The 18,022-nt window shown below is 61.0% G+C and overlaps 1 protein-coding gene and 1 long non-coding RNA gene across 2 annotated transcripts; one reads left to right on the top strand and one right to left on the bottom strand.

The window, feature by feature from the left end:
* Nucleotides 1–4,536: 4,536 nt before the first annotated feature.
* On the bottom strand, nt 4,537–15,433 carry NGFR (nerve growth factor receptor). The gene is made up of 6 exons (XM_065039762.1): nt 15,203–15,433; nt 11,956–12,097; nt 9,628–9,987; nt 8,182–8,434; nt 7,329–7,489; nt 4,537–7,256 (listed from the first exon to the last, which is right to left on the bottom strand). Exons 1-6 carry the CDS (start codon nt 15,401–15,403, stop codon nt 6,955–6,957), a joined length of 1,419 nt encoding a protein of 472 aa, XP_064895834.1. The 5' UTR covers nt 15,404–15,433; the 3' UTR covers nt 4,537–6,954.
* LOC135576157 (uncharacterized) lies at nt 14,053–18,022 on the top strand. Its single transcript, XR_010467785.1, has 3 exons — nt 14,053–14,200; nt 14,605–14,727; nt 15,741–18,022. It is a non-coding gene; the product is annotated as an uncharacterized LOC135576157 (long non-coding RNA).

Below are 18,022 nucleotides of genomic sequence, written 5' to 3'. Positions count from 1 at the left end.
CTGGCCGCTCTGCGCTCGCCTGGCGCCTGGCCCGGCCTCCCTGCTTGGAAACCCGGAAATCTCTATTTCTGAGAACCTCATCTGGCTGTTTCTCAAAGCAAAACTCCGGCGACCGTCAGCCAGGCCCAGAGGCTGCCTCTGCTCGTTTTGTTTGGAAGAGTCTCACTTTGCATCTTATGAAAATTTTATCCCCATGTTTTTTGTTTTGTTTCTAATACAAAGAGACATTTCCAACACCCGGCAGCCAGAGATTAAAATAAAATAAAATATTTATTTTAAAATGAGTAACAAACTAACCTGGGAGCTTGTATCTGAGGAGGATTTACATTCATTCTGGTTTTCAGATGGGGAAAATGAGTCACCAGCTAACGGCCAAGGGGAGCCCGTGAACTGGAATGAATTGCATGGGATTTTTTCACCTTTCAAGGGAATTAAAAGCCCTTTGAGCCCTCCCAGCGGGTCTCAGCCTGGGTCTGCACCGAGCGGAGCAGCTTGCCCGGGAAGGACTCGCACTCGCCCCAGTGACTCGGACCAGCGACATCCTGGCTGAAGCTCATCCTCAGTTTGCTGGGAACTGAAATCTCCTTTATCTGCCCCATCCTCCCTCAGAAACCGGAGAAAGTCGATTCCGCCAGACCCCTCACAGGCTTTTTCCTGCTCTCGGTGATTTTTGTCCTCAGCTGCGGTTGGAAGGAACCCAAGCTGACCACTTTCTCCCAGCCCCTGTAAATCATTCCCCTTCCCCTTTCGTACTCAAATAAAGGAAATAATTAAAAGACCAGGAAAATGAGCTGTTGGCAGGTTTCCTGCAGAAGCGCTCAGCGGAGCTTTCTCAGGAGCAGGGTGGATTTTCCAGGAGCTGCGGTGCCTCCGTCAGAGGGATTTGGGCTGGTCGGGGGCTCTCTGCCCCTTCCCTGTGCTCTGAGGTGGCCGTTTGCTGTCCCTGTGCCAGGACCCCTCTGCTCAGCGCCCGGGTGGCCTCTGCACCGTGGCCAGCACCAACGTGCATCTGGGAGCGATGCTTTGAGGGAAACCCGAGGGTTTTCCCTATTTACTCACTGCTTGCCTGGCTGGGGGGGTATTTTGGGGCTCCCTGGGTAGCTCCATCACACCCTCGCTCCCATGTTGTGAGGCTGGAGATGGGCTTTCTCAGCCTGTTTTGGGCACAGCCTGCGCGTTGGGCTTTGCTGGGATGATTCGGCAGCGGCGAATTGCCCGTGTTGGGGGAGTGGGGCAGGACCCCCTGCCCTGGCTGCTGCGTCCCCTCACACATCACCTCCTGTGCTGGCCCCCCAGTGTGGCCATTCAGGGCTGGTTAACCCCCCCGGGACCCATCAGCACCTCTGGGAGCTGCACCCAGCTGCAGCAAAGCAGAGTCACCTGTGGCAATTTGGGGAAGGGGAAGGGGAAGAGGAAGGGGAAGGGGAAGGGGAAGGGGAAGGGGAAGGGCAGGTTCTCTCTCTCCTCTGCTGCCTGTCCCCGCTGTGGGGGACACTGCCACCCCTCCCTCAGGTGAGCAGGACAGACAGACCTCCCAGCTGCACTGGATTTAGGGTGGTGTCACCACATGTGGCTTTTCCCACCCACTGATGTGTTCCTTTGCCTTTTGGGCCAGGTTTACCCTGGGCCGGGTTTTTCCTGCGCCAGGCTCAGCCTCAGGTTCTGCTGGAGCTCCAGGACACTGCAGCAGCATCCACGGTGTTTGGACCACACAGGGGTTTCTCCAACCCGGTCAGCAGAGACGTGGAGACGCAAAGCCGCAGGTTAAAAGTGAGAGGCTGCCGTGCTGGTCCCCTGGGGGCTGTTATCCCCCCAGTCCCGAGCAGCCTGGGCCGCTGTGCCCAGCACTGGCACCCGGCCACCACCCAACCTGCTTCCCATTACGGGGGAATGCAGCTCATCTGGGCAGCAGATCCTGCCTGGGGGAGATGGGGATGTGAGGGGGGAGATGGGGGTACCTGGGGCTGTTTGCAGGTCGGGGGGTCTCTGTGGGATTTGGAAATGAAATGTCTACCAGTCCCCCCTCCCTGCCACCGGCTGCAGCCCCAAATCCAGGCTCAGTGGCGGACTTGGCAGCGCTGGGCTAACGGTTGGGCTCGATGATCCTAAAGGTCTTTTCCAACCTAATTCTATGATTCTGAGAATGCTTGCTCAGGTCCTGGAGACGGACGGGGAGGAAATGTCGGTGGATTAGTGTTTCTCAGCTGCAGCTGGGCCCTGAGCCGCGGGCTCACCTGCAGAGCCCCGCTCTCCCCTGGAAGCTCCGCTTGCTTTTCCCATCGTTTTCCCTCCACAGAGGAAGGTCCTGAACTCCCCGCAGGAGCCGGGAGTGGAATCAAAAGCATCTTGGGGCATCGTGGGTTTTATTTCCTTTTCCTTGTACCTCGTGCTGGGGACAGCGAGTGGTTTACAAAGCTGTGGCTCTTTGCTGGAGGTGGCAGTGGCCAAAGCAGGGGGTTGTGTGTCTGTCCGTGTGTCCCCGTGCCGGTGGCTCTTTCCTCCTCCTGCTCCGAGCAGCCCCAGCCCCCTAGCTCCGTGCAGCAGATGTGAGATTAAGCAGGGGGCCGCGCTCTCCCTCCCCAGACACCCATAAAGCAAAGGAAGGAAGTTTTCCAGGGCCCTTTCCCCAGCCCCGCTCACCAGCCCGTGCAAACATCAGCCTCCTTCCCTGAGCTTATTGTTCTTTTTTCTTTCCCCCTCCTGCACTAACCATAAATCAGGTTGTTCTCTCCCGGGACCGGGGAATGCAGCTGATGCCGCACATGCTGAGCACCTTGCTCAGTCCTTCCCTCCTGCTCCCGGTCCAGCTGGGGATGCGGGGAGAGCCGTGGGGAGGATGCTCGTTGTTCAGGGATGTGGGTGTGGGGAGGGCCATGGGGAGGATGCTCGTTGTTCAGGGATGTGGGGAGGGCCATGGGGAGGATGCTCGTTGTTCAGGGATGTGGGGAGGGCCATGGAGAGGATGCTCATTGTTCAGGGATGCAGGGAGAGCTATAGGGAGGATGCTCGTTGTTCAGGGATGTGGGGAGGGCCATGGGGAGGATGCTTGTTGTTCAGGGATGAAGGGAGAGCTGTGTGGAGGATGCTCGTTGTTCAGGGATGTGGGGATGGCCATGGGGAGGATGCTTGTTGTTCACGGACATGGGGAGAGCCATGGGGAGGATGCTTGTTGTTCAGGGATGTGGGGAGGGCCATGGGGAGGATGCTTGTTGTTCACGGACATGGGGAGAGCCATGGGGAGGATGCTTGTTGTTCAGGGATGTGGGGAGGGCCGTGGGGAGGATGCTTGTTCACGGACATGGGGAGAGCCATGGGGAGGATGCTTGTTGTTCAGGGATGTGGGGAGGGCCATGGGGAGGATGCTCATTGTTCAGGGATGCAGGGAGAGCCGTGGCGAGGATGCTCGTTGTTCAGGGATGCAGGGAGAGCCATGGGGAGGATGCTCGTTGTTCAGGGATGTGGGGAGGGCCATGGGGAAGATGCTCGTTGTTCCCCCCGGGCACTGCATAACCTCCCGGCTCTGCCCTCTGCTCTGTCCCAGCCCCTTTCTCGGGGGAGGACGGGGATTAAGAGGAAGCAGATTAAACCTAATGGATTGATTGTGATTGTTTTCCCTTGTTTATTCACAGCACCAGGCTGGGGCCTGAAGAAAGGCGAAGAACGCGCTCCGTGTGTGCGCTCCTGCTCCTCATTATGGCTCCTGCTACAGAGCGCCCGGGGCAGCCAAAAATAAACCCGGCTACATCAGAGCATCCTATTTCAAGCCCTTATGAAACGTGACATGTAAATACTCTGCACAAACCCACACGCGATCCTGTGCCGAGCAGCCCTGGGTGCCGGCTGTGGGGACACGCAGCCCCCGGGGGGCAGCGGCAGCTGTTTGGGGTAAGACCCAACCTCATGTCTGAGGAAGTTTCACCTGTCACCATTCCTGGGGGGTTTCCCCCCAATTTGGCTGCCCCAGAACCATGTGGGTATTTAGCATCAGGACTATGCCCTGTGCCCTTCCAGCCCTTCCTGGGCTCATTGCAACAACTTCCCCCACCTAAATAACTCCCCTGGGGCTGCAGGTTTGTGTAGGATCCCCGGGGTGCAGAAATGGGTGCCTTGTGCCCAAAGCAGCAAACACTTCAAAATAAGAGGATTTGAGCCTTTTAACACTCTTTTACAGCAGCTGAAGCGACTTGGAGGGGCAGCAGGAGGAAGCCACCACCTTTTCCTGGGTTTTTCCCAGTGCTGAAGGTCTCTCCTGGAGGGGACCAGCTGTGGGCAGCGCCGCTTGTACAAATCTGGATAAACCATGAGAAGCTCCTGGCGCCGCATTCCTGGCCGAGCTCTGCGTCTGCTCCGCGTCCCCAGGAATCCTCCTCCACCAGATAAGATCAGGCTTTACATTCCTGCTGTTTATGAGGTTAAAATAGGATGGCGAAGAGAGAAGAATAATACCCGACCCTCAGAGGCTCCGAGGCTCTTTGCTATCACGGACTCACAAAGGCGGGTTTGGGGAGGGGGACACAGAAGCAAGCAGCACAGCAGCCCAGTGATGCTCTTTATTGGCATCCGACAGATACACAAGGCCCACTGCCCCCGTGCACCCCCCATGCTGCTCACACCCACCCCAACTCCTCCTACGGCGGCTATTTCTTCATCGTAAAACTTGCTAATAAATCGGTATTACAGAGGGGTGAGTGGGAAACACATTCTTCGTACAACAGAAACATTAGAAAAGGACACAAAACGCACCGACGAGCACTAACTTTGGCTTGGTTTTCCCTCCTTGTGTTTTGTATTTCTATTTATTTCCCGCAACCAGGGATTTGAGGCATCCCCCGGCTTCTCTTTGGATGCTGAGTTTGTCCCTGTTTCCTCAGCCCTGAGGAAATCCCTTTACTATGGCAATTGAAACCTGAGACCGTGGCAATATTGTCCTGAAGAAAAGCAATTTCCAGCTGGAAGGTACGGCCGGGTTGGCGTGTGGGACCCGATCGGGCAGTTTTGCTTTTGATCTGGGCGCTCAATTCCAGTCGCCCTTAGTTCGTATTTGATTCGCTTCACCAAAAAAAGGGACCGATGGAAACAACCCAAAGATAACCAACATTGCAATTCATCCCAGTGCATCCCCAGAGATGCCGGTGCCCCAGCCAGGGGCTCACAAGCTGGGGCTCACTGCAAATTTGGGGCAGTTTCCTTGGATTTTGTTGATGGGAGAGGTTTGGGGCTCACAGCCCTGTCGGGACCGGGTGTTTCCAGCCACCAGGTTTGGTGTGAGCGGCCGAAGCATCGTAGGGTTGTTCCTCCAAAGGGATCTTTGCTCTTTGGCTGTAGGAGGCACCAAATGTCCCACCCCAGAGATCCAGGTCCTGCTTTTTCACCCAAAGCACGAGGGGCAAAATACCCAAAAGCTTTTGAAGCACTGAGGCTCTGGAGTCCTCTCTCTGAAGGCTCCGATCCCTTGGGAAGCACCAAGATCTCCGTCCCCATGCTCCACCAGAACAGCCAAATCCTTCCACATTCCCGCATTGCTCATGGATCTGCTGCAGCAAGTTTTGGGGGGTGTCTCCCTGCCTCCCCATTGAGTCTTTAAGGCCAGAAACGAGGTGGGACTGAAGGCTTGGGCAGCAAAATGAGAGCTCGCCTTGCAAAGGCTGCGAGGACGAGCAGAGGGGTCGGAGCAGGTGCCGTCACCCCGTGTCACACGTGGAAACATCAAGCGGTCCATAAAACGACACAGTGTTATTTACAAGTCTTGCTTATCTCCTTAAAGAGGGGAGGAAAATCACCTTCTGCCTTCAGGAAGCAGTTCCTGGTTGGATCTGAGGGCGAAGGGGAGTCCAGAAGTGCAGACGCACCAGGCGCCAGGTCACCTTGTCCTTCCTCTGAAACCTGGGATGCTCCAGGGACATGTTGGGGACATCGCGCGGGACCACGTACAGGTGCTCCCCCGCCCATGGGTGAGCCGGGTGCTGGCGAGGAGCTGATATGCCAACAAAACGCATTTCCAGCTCTGGAGATGCAGTGGGTGATGTCCCCGCCCCGGGTCTGCGGGGGGGCCGTGGCAAAGGGGGTGTTGGGGCCACCTGAGGATGCCCCTGGGTGACAGTGGGTGCCCCAAGGGTGGCAGCACCCACTGTGTGCACAGGCAGAGGCAAAGGGCCCAGGGGGCAGGGGGCTCCTGAGCCCCCTTCACAGTGCTGGAGGAGAAGGAGCCCTTACGGGGGGAAGACGCCCCCCAGCAGGGACAGGGACAGTGCAATGGCGGTGGGCGGCTTTGTGCCAGGGAAGGGCGAGCAGAGCCCTTTCACCGTGTCCCTGCTGTCACCAGGCACTTTTTCAGCCCTTTAGACCCTCTGTGTCCTCCCACAGCACCAGGAGGTGCCACCAGGCGCCTGGTCCCCAACACTGGGGGGTCACATCCTCTCCTGACCAAGCCCAAGTGCAGCTGGTGGGGAGACTGTGCCTGGCGTTGGCAGTGCACATTGGGCTGCACGTCCTGTCCCCAGCCCACCCCCAGTGCGGCCCCGTCCCCAAATCCCGCTCCAGCAGCCGGATTTCAGTGTTGGAGAGGAGCAAGAACTGGTGGAGGTGTGGGCCAGGGGTGGAGAGCTGGAGCCCCAGGGAGACAGGGGAAGGGGTTGGAAACAGAGAGAGGAGAACGCGGCGCTCACTCCCGCGTCCGTGTGTCCGTCCCAGCGGGGCTGCACAGGGTGCTGGGGTGGCAGCCGGGCTGGGGGCGCCTCGCACCCATTGCACTCAGGGGCTGCCGGGGGCAGGCGGCGGTGGGAGGGGGCGGTACCGAAAACAGGAGCGCAGTGCATACAGGACAGTAAACTGGGGGCGCCCGGGGAGCCCCCGCTTCCTCCCCCCGCCCCCCAGCAGCGCTCGGGGTGCCAGGGAGGGGAGAGGCGAGGGGCCCGAGGGGGAAGGGGACCCCGCGGGGCCACCCCGGGCCACCCTTCAGACGGGGGAGGTGGCCGTGGACTCGCTGTACAGGCTCTCGGCGATGTCCCCACGCTGGATCTTGCGCAGGGCGGCCAGCAGGACGTCCAGAGTGGCCGACTCCTTGGTAGCCCAGTCGGCCAGGAGGGCGCGGGCTGGAGACTCCTCCCGCGTGAAGCCCGCGATGATGTCCTCCTTGTAGCCCAGCTCCCCGGCCAGCTGCCTCCACGTCTCCTCGGCCGAGCTGCCCAGCAGCTTCTCCACCTCCTCCTGCTTGCTGGCCGGCAGGCTGGCATACAGGCTCCCGTCTGCCTTGGGTGCTGGGGGGGACGAGGCAGCATTAGGCCCGTCCCCGGGTGCCCCCAGCCCCCCGCAGCCCCCACGGTCCCTACCTGGCCCCTGGGTGCCCTGGCCGGGTGGCTGCTGGTCGTGCAGGCTCTGGCTGTCCACCGAGATGCCGCTGTCGCTGTGCAGCTTCTCCCCCTCTGGCGACGGCGTCTGGTTCACCGGGTGGTTGTTGGCCCCTTGCTTGTTCTGTTTGCAGCTGTTCCACCTGCCGGGAGAGGAGCAGGGAGGTGACAGCTGGCGGTGACACCGGGGAGGTGACAGCCGGAGGTGACACTTGGGAGGTGACCACCAGTGGTGATGTGCCCTGGGCTGGAAGCAGGTTTGTGCCTTTGCTCCTCTTTCTCAGGACCACTTTTCCCAACAAGAAGCGTTTCCCTGCAGCCTCTGACTCGCAACTCTGCAGCACAGCGGCCGGATCGGTTTAAATGGGTGTCTGCGGGTGCTGAGCTCTGGAGCTTTGCAGGGACCAGGACAGGGATCTGCTGGGATCCTCTGCAGAGCCGCGGCTGCGCTGCGGAGCGGGGGGATCTGGGGCCGCGTGCGGGTCCCCCCGGGTGCCGGGAGCAGCCGAGCTGGCCCTGGCATGTCCGGGGCAGGTGCAAACCCAGCACCGGGATGAACCGCTGAGCCTGATCGGCTGCGACGGCCGCGGCGGGTGCCAGACCCAGCAGGGCTGCTGGGGGGTTGCAATGAGGGCTCCCCCTCCCTGCACCCCACCCTGCTGCCGTCTTCCTCTTTTACCCCTCAACTGCCTGATTTGTCCAGCATTTCACAAATCCAGCTCCTACCCACCCACCCGGTGTCCCTCCCTCCTTGCTGTGGGACTCCCAAGGTGGGGACACAGCCTGTGTCCCAGCACCAAAACCCTCTGCCGTGCTCCCCCAGCTGCTCCTCTACCTTTTGAAGGCGATGTAGGCGACCAGCCCCACCACCACAGCCGCCAGGATGGAGCAGTAGACAGGGATGAGGTTGTCGGCGGTGCCGCGGCTGACAACGGGCTGCGAGCTGCCCATGACGGTGGTGCCGGCGTCGGCCGCGGTGCTGGGCAGCACCTCGGTGCTCGGGGGGCTCGGGGGGTCCCTGGTGACGGGCTCAGGGCTGGCGGAGCCCGGCAGGACTGGTGTGTGGGTTGTCCAGCGCGGGTGGAGGTCTGCCAGGCATGAGAGAAATGAGATTGATTAACCAGTGAGTCATGCAGCCAGTCTGTCTTGTAACTGTGGTGGGTGACCTGGTGAAGGGACAAGTGTCTGCAGGGGTCTCCGTCCAAAGGCTTGTGGAGGTGCCAGCTCTGCCCCATCCCCTCGTCCCCAGGCTTGTCCCTGAGGCCACAGCCCCCTAGTCCCCAGGACAAGCTGCAGCTGTTCCCATCCCCAATGGCTGATGGCGCCTGGTCACGGCTGGACATGGATGTCACTTTGAGAGCTCTTCTGTCCCAGCACAGGCTTTGCTCCAGTCCTGCAGCTCTTCCCCTGACGTGCCCCTTTCCCGGACCCCCCAGCAGCCCTGCACCCCCAGCCCGGCCCCGTTTGGGAGTCACCCCATCCCACACCCAGGCGTGTCCCGCAGAGAGAGCGGATACAGATGCGCCTGGTCTTGCCCCGAGCAAACGCTCTCATTGCAGCTGCCCCATCGCCTCCCCAGGCACCGGGTCCCTGCCAAACTCCCCTGACAGCGATCCCCTGGGGCTGTGCCATGTCCCCTGTGCTGTGCTGTGTCCCCCTAGCTGTGCCATATCCCTGGGGCTGTGCTGTGTTGGCCGGCCCAGGGAGGACGGAGCGGGTGCCAGGGAGGAGCTGGCACCTCGCCCCAGCGAACCCCCCACCGCTGCCCCCGGCCAGACCTGCTGCCCTTTGGACGCGGCGTTTCGGCGCCCGGCCCGGCAGTTTCCGGGGGGGCCCCGCTGACAAAGCTGCCCCTGTGCTCCTTGACTTGTGGCTCCATTTACTCAACCCTTCCAAGGGCGCTGCGCCGGCTGCCCCCGCGCTCTGAACCAGCCGCGGCCAGGACAAAAAGCTCCTTTCTCCCCGGCCGGGCTTGGGCAGGGAATTGAGCTGCCAAGGAGCAGCTGGGGTGTCCCCAGCCCTGTGGCTCTGGGGGGCTGTGCACAGCAGCATGTGGGATGGCAGGGTGGGGGTGCTGCCGGTGGGTGATGCTCTCCCCCCACCCTGGGCACTGAACCCCCCTTGGCTGTGGGGCAGCTGCTCCCCTGTTCTAAGGGCTCCTCTCCTCCAAGCCCTGGGATGCACCACTGCCCCCCACCACTGTGCTGCAAAGGGAAACTGAGGCACAGAGCGGTATAGGAGACCCGGCGAGCACAGCTGTGCCCGGGACAGGCAGCGTTACCTCGGCACTCGGCGTCCGAGGTGGCCGTGCACTCCTTCACCAGCACCTCGTTCTCCTCGCAGGTGGTGCAAGGCAGGCAGGGGTCCACGAAGTTGGCTTCGCTGGAGAAGGTGCCCTCGGGACACTCCTCGCAGACCGTGTCCTGCGAGTCCTGGCAGGGGAACATGAGGCCGAAGCCGACCTCGCACACCCGGCACTCCCGGCAGCTCCCGCTCGCCTCGTCCTGGTAGTAGCCGTAGGCGCAGCGGCACACGGCGTCGTCCGACTCGACGCAGGGCGCGGACATGCTCTGCAGCCCCACGCACTGCGTGCACGGCTTGCACGGCTCTGTAGCGCTCACCGTGTCTGAGTAGGTGACACCTGGCAGGGGACAAAGCAGAGGTCAGAGCATCCCAGCCCCAGTGGCTGCAAACCCTGAGCAGTGACAGCGGTGACATTGCCACCCCCAGCATCTCCCCTGCCCGCTGCCTGCTCCCTGCCTGCCCGAGCCAGTGCAGCCCCGGGGCGGCCGCTGGCGTGCGCGGCTGCCATTAAGCTGGGCTCATCCTTCGCATTATTCTGAATTATTGATGGGCGCCATTAGAGGGGAAGTGGCCAGGAACGGCGTTCGGCTGAGTGGGCACATTTCAGGGGCAGCGGGGATCCGAGCGCAGCAATTACAGCCCAGATTCAGCAATGGGGGCTGGTGAGGGGATAAATAAATCATGAGGCATCAATCAGGGGGGCTGGCAAGGAGGGGAGAAGAAAATCTAAAAAAACCCACAAGTGGCCATTTGGGCTAATGCAAGGACCGTCTCCTCCGACCCCTCCGGGCTTTGGCAGCGCTGGTGCTTGGCTTGGAGCGGATTTTTCCAAAACAGTTTGCCTGGTAAATTGGGAAGACGTCCAAGGCAAGAGCCCGGGGCGGAGGCGGGGATCCCGTGCCCACATTCCTCCCCCGGCACCCCCCGGCTCACGTGGGGCGGGCAGGCTGCTCTGCCTGTGCTGCCCGGTGCCCACAGGATCTGCTGGGATCCCAGGGACAAAGAACCCTGTCCCCATCCCTGTCCCCGACCCTGTCCCAGCACAGGCTGATGATGGGGTTCACAGGTCTCCTTTCCGCACCTTAAAATCCCCCTCTGGGCTCTGAGGAGCTGGGGGGTCATTTGCCCCCTTGCAGCAGATGCACCTGTGGTCACCCTATGGCCAACCCCCCAGCAGCACCCAGCTCCTGACAATTAGCTCCTGCTGCTGCTAACGAATGAGTGAAAGGCTCCAGCTGGGGCAGGGTGGGCTATAAGGCAGGAGGGGCTTTGTCCTGGTTGGGGTTCTCCAGTGTGTGTTGTTCCCCCTTTGGAGCAGTGAGTGGGGTGGATTGTCCCCTTCTTGGTGCTGTTTCATGTGACACCACCTGGGGTGTCCCTGCAATGGGGCGAGTGATGGGGTGTCCAAGCAGGGGCTGGGAGGGCCCTGCAGGGCTGTCCATTGATTTTGCAGGGAAGCAGAGGTATTTTTAGCGCTGCCCTGACACTGCTCTGTCCCTGCTCTGCTCACGCAGCTTCTTCCCCCCGATTTGCCTCCTCTTTGCCCCCCCAGCCCTGCCCTGTCCCTCCCCTCGGGTCACGTCCCTGGAGCAATTGGGCTTGGCTGGCACAGCTTTTCCTACAAATCCTTGTCCTCAGGCCTTCAAAGGGTTTGCAGCAGTAAATGCAAAGGGCAGGTTGCTTATGCGTGTCGTGGCGCTGTTTAAACAGCCGGAGCTCGCCCCGCTCCACTGTGAGTGTTTAACCGGGTCTCCAGCACGCATCGCCAGCCGACATTTATGAAACATTTGACACAGACAATGTGCTGGGAACCAGCCAGGAGAAAACTGTTCCCCCCTCTCTTGGGGACCTGTATGATTTACTTCTTCCCCTCTCAAACTTGCTTTTGCAATCTGTACGAGGTTTAAAAAAAGACAAGTATAGGTGGCTCATGGGGACGCGTCCCTGTGGCTGCATCACAGACCGAAGGGCAGTCAGGGGGAGTTTTTTGGAGGCAATGCTGGCCATGAAGCAGGAGCCGCTGCAAGGGGGATCTGCAAAGGTGCCTGGTACCAACAGGACCCAAACTGGGGGAGATGCTGCACCCAGGGCAGGGATTTGCAGGGCAGAGTTTGGAGAGGTGCTGGGAGTAACCCCAGTGTCAGCGCAGAGCTAGAGCCGGTCCCTGCAAGCATCGTGAGTGGAAAAGCTGAATGAAACGGCGCAAATCGTGCCCAGGCGATGCTCCTCGGGGGAAAAGAGGATGTGCAGCGCAAGTGCCTGTGAACGCTCGCGGTCCCCAGTGCCACTGGTGCCAGGTACTCACTGTCCAGGCAGGGCTCGCACACCGTCTGGTTGAGCCCGCAGGGCTGCACCACCCCCTCGCCCAGGTTGCAGGCTTTGCAGCACTCCCCGCTCGCCGTGTACATCTTGGAGATGCACTTGTCCTTGGAGCCCCAGGCAGGTCCCTGCAGAGAGAACAGAGCCGGGAGGTGACCCTTGGACGGGACTGCGTGGGGATGTGGCACAGCCAGCGAGGGTGTCCCACGTAGGGGTTAAAGGGGGCTCACGCTGAATACAGGTCTTGGAGAAATGACTTTCCTGTGCAAAACTCGCTTATTGGGAAAGCTCCTGCTGAGCGCTACAGCTGGAGAGGGGTCAGGAAAGGTCGTATCTCCATGGGCCAGGCTGGGGGTGTTTTGGGGGGAAGTGAGCTTTCCTGTGAGGTTACAGCATTGATTGTTCTTGTCTCTCGCCTGTGCTGTCTCCTCTAAGGATGCTTTGCCATTCCGAAGGGTCCAGCCCTTCCCACATTGGGGTTAGGAGAGCTGGGGTGGCAGCTCTGCCCAGCGCTCCTGCTGCATGTGGGTTGGGAATCAGCCCCCCCGATGGACACTGAGACTTTGACAGGAGCACCGAGAGCTTCAGCACCGTTTACTGTCTCATGGCAGTAAGTCTATCCGCTTTAAAAACCTGTCCTCACATGTGGAAGCAATAAACCTGCCACGGGCCGTGGGGTCAGAGCTGCCCTGCAGCCGGGGCAGTGGGTGCATTTGCAGGGCTCCCCAAATCAGCGGGAGCCACCACCCTGGGCGCAGGGCTGCCGAGATGCTGTGCCAGGGTTCCTCGTGCTCCCTCTGCTCGCAGGCAGTTGTGCTCCAGGGCTGGACCAGCCCTTTGCCAGCCAACTAAGCCTGATTTTGGGGGGAAGAGACGCGGCTAGCACTTGGAGAAGCTCCTCGTGCATCTGGATGCCTCGTCAGCCAGTTGGCCGCCTCCTTGCACAATGCGGCGTTATGAACTCGCTGTGCATCATCCGGCAGCATCCGGCCCCGGAGACAATGGAGCGCCAATTATAGGCATCTGAATGACAAAGTGCTCCAATTACCCTGCACTGGGAAGCGGGCGCTCTCCTCCCTGGCGCGCCTTCGCCAGCCCAGCCTGGCAGCCGCTCCGGCACTGGGCCCCAGTTGCTGCTGGGGGGGCTCCCAGCACCCCAAATACAGCTGGGAATTGGTTTGGGGTGAGGACAGGGCTGGTTGTGCCTCTGCTCCGGGACAGATGTGGTTCACAGGGCTCTGCACCCACCCTGGCTGGAGCTTGCCCATCCCTTCAGCCCCTGCTTGCATCGTGTCCCCCTGTCTGGGTTTGTCCCCCTGTCTGGGTTTGTCCCCTTCCGTGGTTGTGGCAGCAGCAGCAGGGGAGGCCGGGGCTGCCGTTGTGCGCAGGGACTGGCAGGACCACTCTCCCACACCGCAGCGGCTGCCAGTGGCTCTGCGAGGACGGGACCCGAACACCCTGCTTCCTCTGGACCCCCGAGCTGAGCACAGGGACCCCTCTGGCCACACGTCCCCTCCTGCAGGGCTGCCAGGAGCAGCCGATGCCGCCCCCTTGCCAGGGCCCCCCCTCAGTGCTCCCAAATGCTGCAGAAAATGCAACTTCCAGCCCCAGGTGCTGCACACACCCCCCCCCCCAGCTCTGCCCGCATTTCCCTTTTAGTTCTGCATCTTGAGCACTGAAAGCCCCATAAAGATTAACACACTTATGAGCGGGGCACATGGTCTGCATTAGCCCGCTGAAATGTGTATGTTATTAACACAACTCCTGTTGACAAAGCCACAGGTATTAACACCATAAAGCATTTTGACAGCTGGACCAAGGAGAGGGGGACAGACGGAGGGTGCGAGCAACACCTCTGTAAGCTTTTAATTGCTTTCCGAGTTGTGTCAGGGGCTTTTGCGTCCCGGCAGATGCCATCGGTGTAGGTGATAGCCTCAGTGGAGTTTGGCGCTGCACCGTGAGCTCCGGAGCCCTGGCACAGGAGATCCAGCGCGGGGAAGGGAGGGGATGCTCCAGCTGGAGCCAGCCCAGCGGCAAGCCTGGATCTGACCCGCTCGGCAGACGGGCTCTGCCGCTCCTGGCGAAGCACTCTGGCCAGGGAAAGCCAGAGCTCTGGCTCCACAATCCCCACTCCAGGCAGCAAAAGCCACGTCTGAGCCGGGGTTCCAGCCAGCCCATGGCACGGGGGGCTCTGCCTTAGCCCACATGGAGCTACCAGCCACGCAGCACAGGTAAAGAACAATGAACGTGGGGTGCCCAGGGTTTGGGGGTGCACCGGGGCTGTGGCCACAGCTGTGGGTGCACATCTGGACCTGCCAGGGTGCAGAGCAGCTGGGCACCCCTTTGCACCCCCAGCTCTGCAGGTGTAATCCAGGGGGGCAGCCCCAGTCCCGAGGCAGCGGGTACCCTGGCTGGGCTCAGCCCTGACCCAGGCAGGCGGGTCTGCAGATTTGGGGACACCAAAGCCTGGCCCCATTGTGCTGGGGGGACCGCCCAAGGAATCCATACAGTTGGGACAGCTCTTGCTTTTCCTGCCACCATGAGCATCCCTGGGGAGTGTGGCCAGCCCGGTATGGGGGTGTACGGGGAAGGGAACCCCTCGGCACGGAGCCACGGATCCCGCTCTCCTCCTCAGTCTCTGCACGAAACCGCCAAAGCTCCGGCTGTAATATCCTGCCCAACCGTGTCCTGCTGCCCAACGAACCCCCTGGGACGCCTGACATGTCCCCCTGCAACAGCAGCCCCGTCTCTGCCCCAGGTAAGCGGGTCCATCCCCATGTGGCCCCCGGTAGTTGCCTTCTCCTGCCCCCCATGCCCTGAAGTTTCATCCCAAGCACCCACCGCCCCATCCCGGGGCTCTCACCCTTTGCTCTGGGAAGTGGGTTTGGAGCTGGGAAGGTCTAAGGGAGATTTTGGGGGTGTGGGATGGCAGGAGATGAGGGCACTGGGGTGTGGGCGGCTTGTCCCCCCGCCCCCTCCACACCGAGGCAGGGCTCTGGCATCCTTTTTTTTGGGTAAAAGACTGGGCAGAGCCGAGCTCAGCGGGACTATCCCCGCGGGTCCCCATCACCATCCACCTCCCCGAGCCCCCTCCCTTTGTCCCCAGAGCGCTCTGCCTCGCACCCCGGGACCTCCCACCCGCACCCCGGGGTCTCCAGCCCGGCCCCTGCGGGACCCCCCGTGCGTGCAGCCCGGGACCCCCGGCGCACCCCCCGCCGCAGCCCCGCACTCACCGGCGGGAGCAGCAGCAGCAGCAGCAGCGGCGGCAGCAGCCGGGCCATGGTGCGGGGGCGGCGGGGCCGGTCACCCCAGCCGGTCACCCCAGCCGGTGCGCGGCCGGGCTGCCCTCCGTCTGCCGCCCTCCGCCTCGGCGGCAGCAGAAAAGGGCTGCAAGTCCCTCCTCCTCCTCCTCCTCCTCTCCGCCCCCGGAGCATCACGGCGAGCGGCCGAGCCAGCACCCTCCTCCGCCGGCACACAAAGCCTGGGCCCCCCCGACCCCCCGCCCTCCCACGAAGCGCTTTTTGGGGTGCGCTAGGTCTCCAGCCCTCAATGACTCACACCCATCTGTCTGCCTCCACCACCCCCCTCTGCTGCCCATCCCCTCAAACCCCCACATCCATCCGTCTGTCTGTCCCTGCACACCAGCCGCTCTCGGGTCACTGTCCTCATGGTGGGTTTGTTATAATATCTATCGCGTTATAATATCTATCATCACGTTATAATATTTATCCCGTTATAATATTTATCACGTTATAATATCCTATATTGCAGCCCCAGCAGGAGGCTCCAGGCAGGTTGGCGGCCACGGCTGGAGGGATGAGGCTGGGATGGGGTGACCAGGTGGGGCGACCAGATCTCTGCTGGCCCCGTGGGACAAGGGACAACATCTCGCAGGTGCCAGGACTGGTGACACCCCCACTCTGCCTTTGCCCACTGCATGGTGGATTTGACCTCGTGCCGTGCCAATGCCAGGCGTTCCTTGCCCCTCCAGGCTCTGCAGGTGCTTTTGGGGTTTCACATAGCGATGCTCGGTCCAGTCCTTCCCACCACCACAGCTATTTGAGCCCCCAGCTCCCGCTGGCACTGTGGGCTCCTCCTTCGGGTCAGCTGGATTTCCTCCTGAAAGTGAATTATTGACTCCCGAAGCACATGAGGTCGGCTGCTCCGCCGGGGGGCCGGGAATTGCTCTAAGGAAAGTCCCTCGCTCGCAGCTTTGCCTTTCAATGAGATTAAATTGGAGCCAAAGCTGCCATTTGTTTGGCACGGAGAGCCGGGAACATGTGCGAGCCACATGGCGATGGCTGTGCCGGCCAAGGGCCACGCTGGGGCCGGAGGATGCGCCCGGGTGCCCACCCGCAGGTCAGCCCAGCGTCCTGCTCGCTTTCTAACGCACCGACGGAGGGAACCAGCACAAAGCCGCCTGCAGACATATGGCGGGGATGAGCACAGCGGGGGGGCAGCCCAGCTCTCCCACAATTAATTTGCTTTGCCGTTCCGCCGCAGCGAGCGGTGAACCAGCTGCTTCCCTTGGCCCCTTCCATAAATCCCCTGCCCCGGGGGTCCTGCTGTGACCTCCCCGCACGGGCTGCACTTGCCAGGGATGCGGGGTTTGGGGTGAGCACCCCTGCGCCCCCTTCCTGAGCGCCCCAGCACGGGCGCTGCACCAAGTGCCACCAAGTCACCCCGGGAGGAGCCGGTGCTGGGCCGGGGCGCTGCTCAGCTGGGCAGCATCTGCTGGAGGCTGGGCCGGCGGCCAGTGGGGGTAAATGGAAACTGCTGCTCCCTCCCCGCCCCGCGCGGCTCCTTTGGTGAAGGGACTCGCTCACGCTTTTCATTAAATCCCCCTCGTGCTTTTTCCTTATTTTATTTTCCCATCCCAAAAAGGTTGCGGCGCTTTCCTGGCTCCATGAGATGACAAAGAGCCTCTTAAACGTCTGCTGTCACCTCTTGGAATTAAATCCGAAGGCTCCGGGGGGTTCGGTGCTGGGGGAGAATCCTTTTGGCTGCAGGCGGTCTCGCTGCTCTCCGAGCGCAACCAGAGGCTCCATCCACCTGCACGCGGCTCCGTGTGCCGAGCGGAGCCGCTCACACCCCTGGGGGGGCCCAGAATTGTGCAAGCCAGTGCGCCCCCGCACTCCGAAAAGCGACGGTTCAATTAGCAAACCAAATCACAGCTGGGTGAAATATTGCGCTAAGTCTCTCTCTCAAGGACAGCGCTCGCAGCACCCTCGGAGTTGCCGTCTCTCTCCCTTGTTATTGTTCTCCGGGCCTGGCCAGATCTCATCTGAGCAAACCCAAGTGGCGTTTCTTCCCCCCCAGCCTCACCGGAGCCCCCAGGACCAGCCCAAGTTAAACACATGGTACGAGCTCCTGCCCCCAAACTTTTCATTGATCTTACTAAAAATCACCTTCCCGACAGAGACAGTAACACAGTAATGGTAAGTTATAAATAATGATGAATAAATAATACACATTGGGAAAATATCATCCCGGCTGCTCACAGCAGGGGAGAGAGACCCAAAGCACCCAAAAGCGCAGCCGTGGGGTTGGGGAACCAGCACTCCCCAAACCAACAAAAAATCCCCGATTTCCATTCCTGTTGGAGCGTCCCAATCTGGTTCTGATTATACTCTTTGATTTCCACGCCTGTAATTTCTCCCGATGCCTTTCTCCATCCCCCACCCTTTTCCACGTGCCGGTCCCCAGCTTGGGGACCCTCCTGCCCGTTCTTCTCCCTTTCTGTGTCTTTGCAGCGGGATCCATCACCCGGCTGCAGCGGGGGATTCGCGGCCACGGCCGAGATGAATCTCTGGTTCCTTATAAGGCCCGACCGAAGGAATCTCCGGCAAGCGGAGCCCACGGTGTCCGGGAAACTCGATCCCTCCTCGGGAAGGAGCCGCGGCAAGAGCGTGAGGCAGTAAAAATAGACCGCGGTTCCTCTCCCTGAGAAAGGAGGGAGATTTTGTACCATTTAAAATAACACTTGGGCCAGGCAGGGGGGGAGAGAATCGCTCCTCGTGGCACATATAATAAAGGACATAAATATGTCTGCA

This window comes from Columba livia, chromosome 23 (genome assembly GCF_036013475.1).
Source record: "Columba livia isolate bColLiv1 breed racing homer chromosome 23, bColLiv1.pat.W.v2, whole genome shotgun sequence".
Classification (NCBI taxonomy): domain Eukaryota; kingdom Metazoa; phylum Chordata; class Aves; order Columbiformes; family Columbidae; genus Columba; species Columba livia.
This window is presented reverse-complemented; position numbering and strand designations above follow the sequence as displayed.

Excerpts from the sequence above, each read along its gene's own strand:
- NGFR (XM_065039762.1), bottom strand. The coding sequence starts at position 15,403 with ATGCTCCGGGGGCGGAGAGGAGGAGGAGGAGGAGGAGGGACTTGCAGC. Across the intron at positions 7,490-8,181 it reads GCCTACATCGCCTTCAAAAG|GTGGAACAGCTGCAAACAGA; the intron begins GTAGAGGAGCAG and ends CTCTCCCGGCAG. Across the intron at positions 7,257-7,328 it reads CCAGGGCACCCAGGGGCCAG|CACCCAAGGCAGACGGGAGC; the intron begins GTAGGGACCGTG and ends CGTCCCCCCCAG.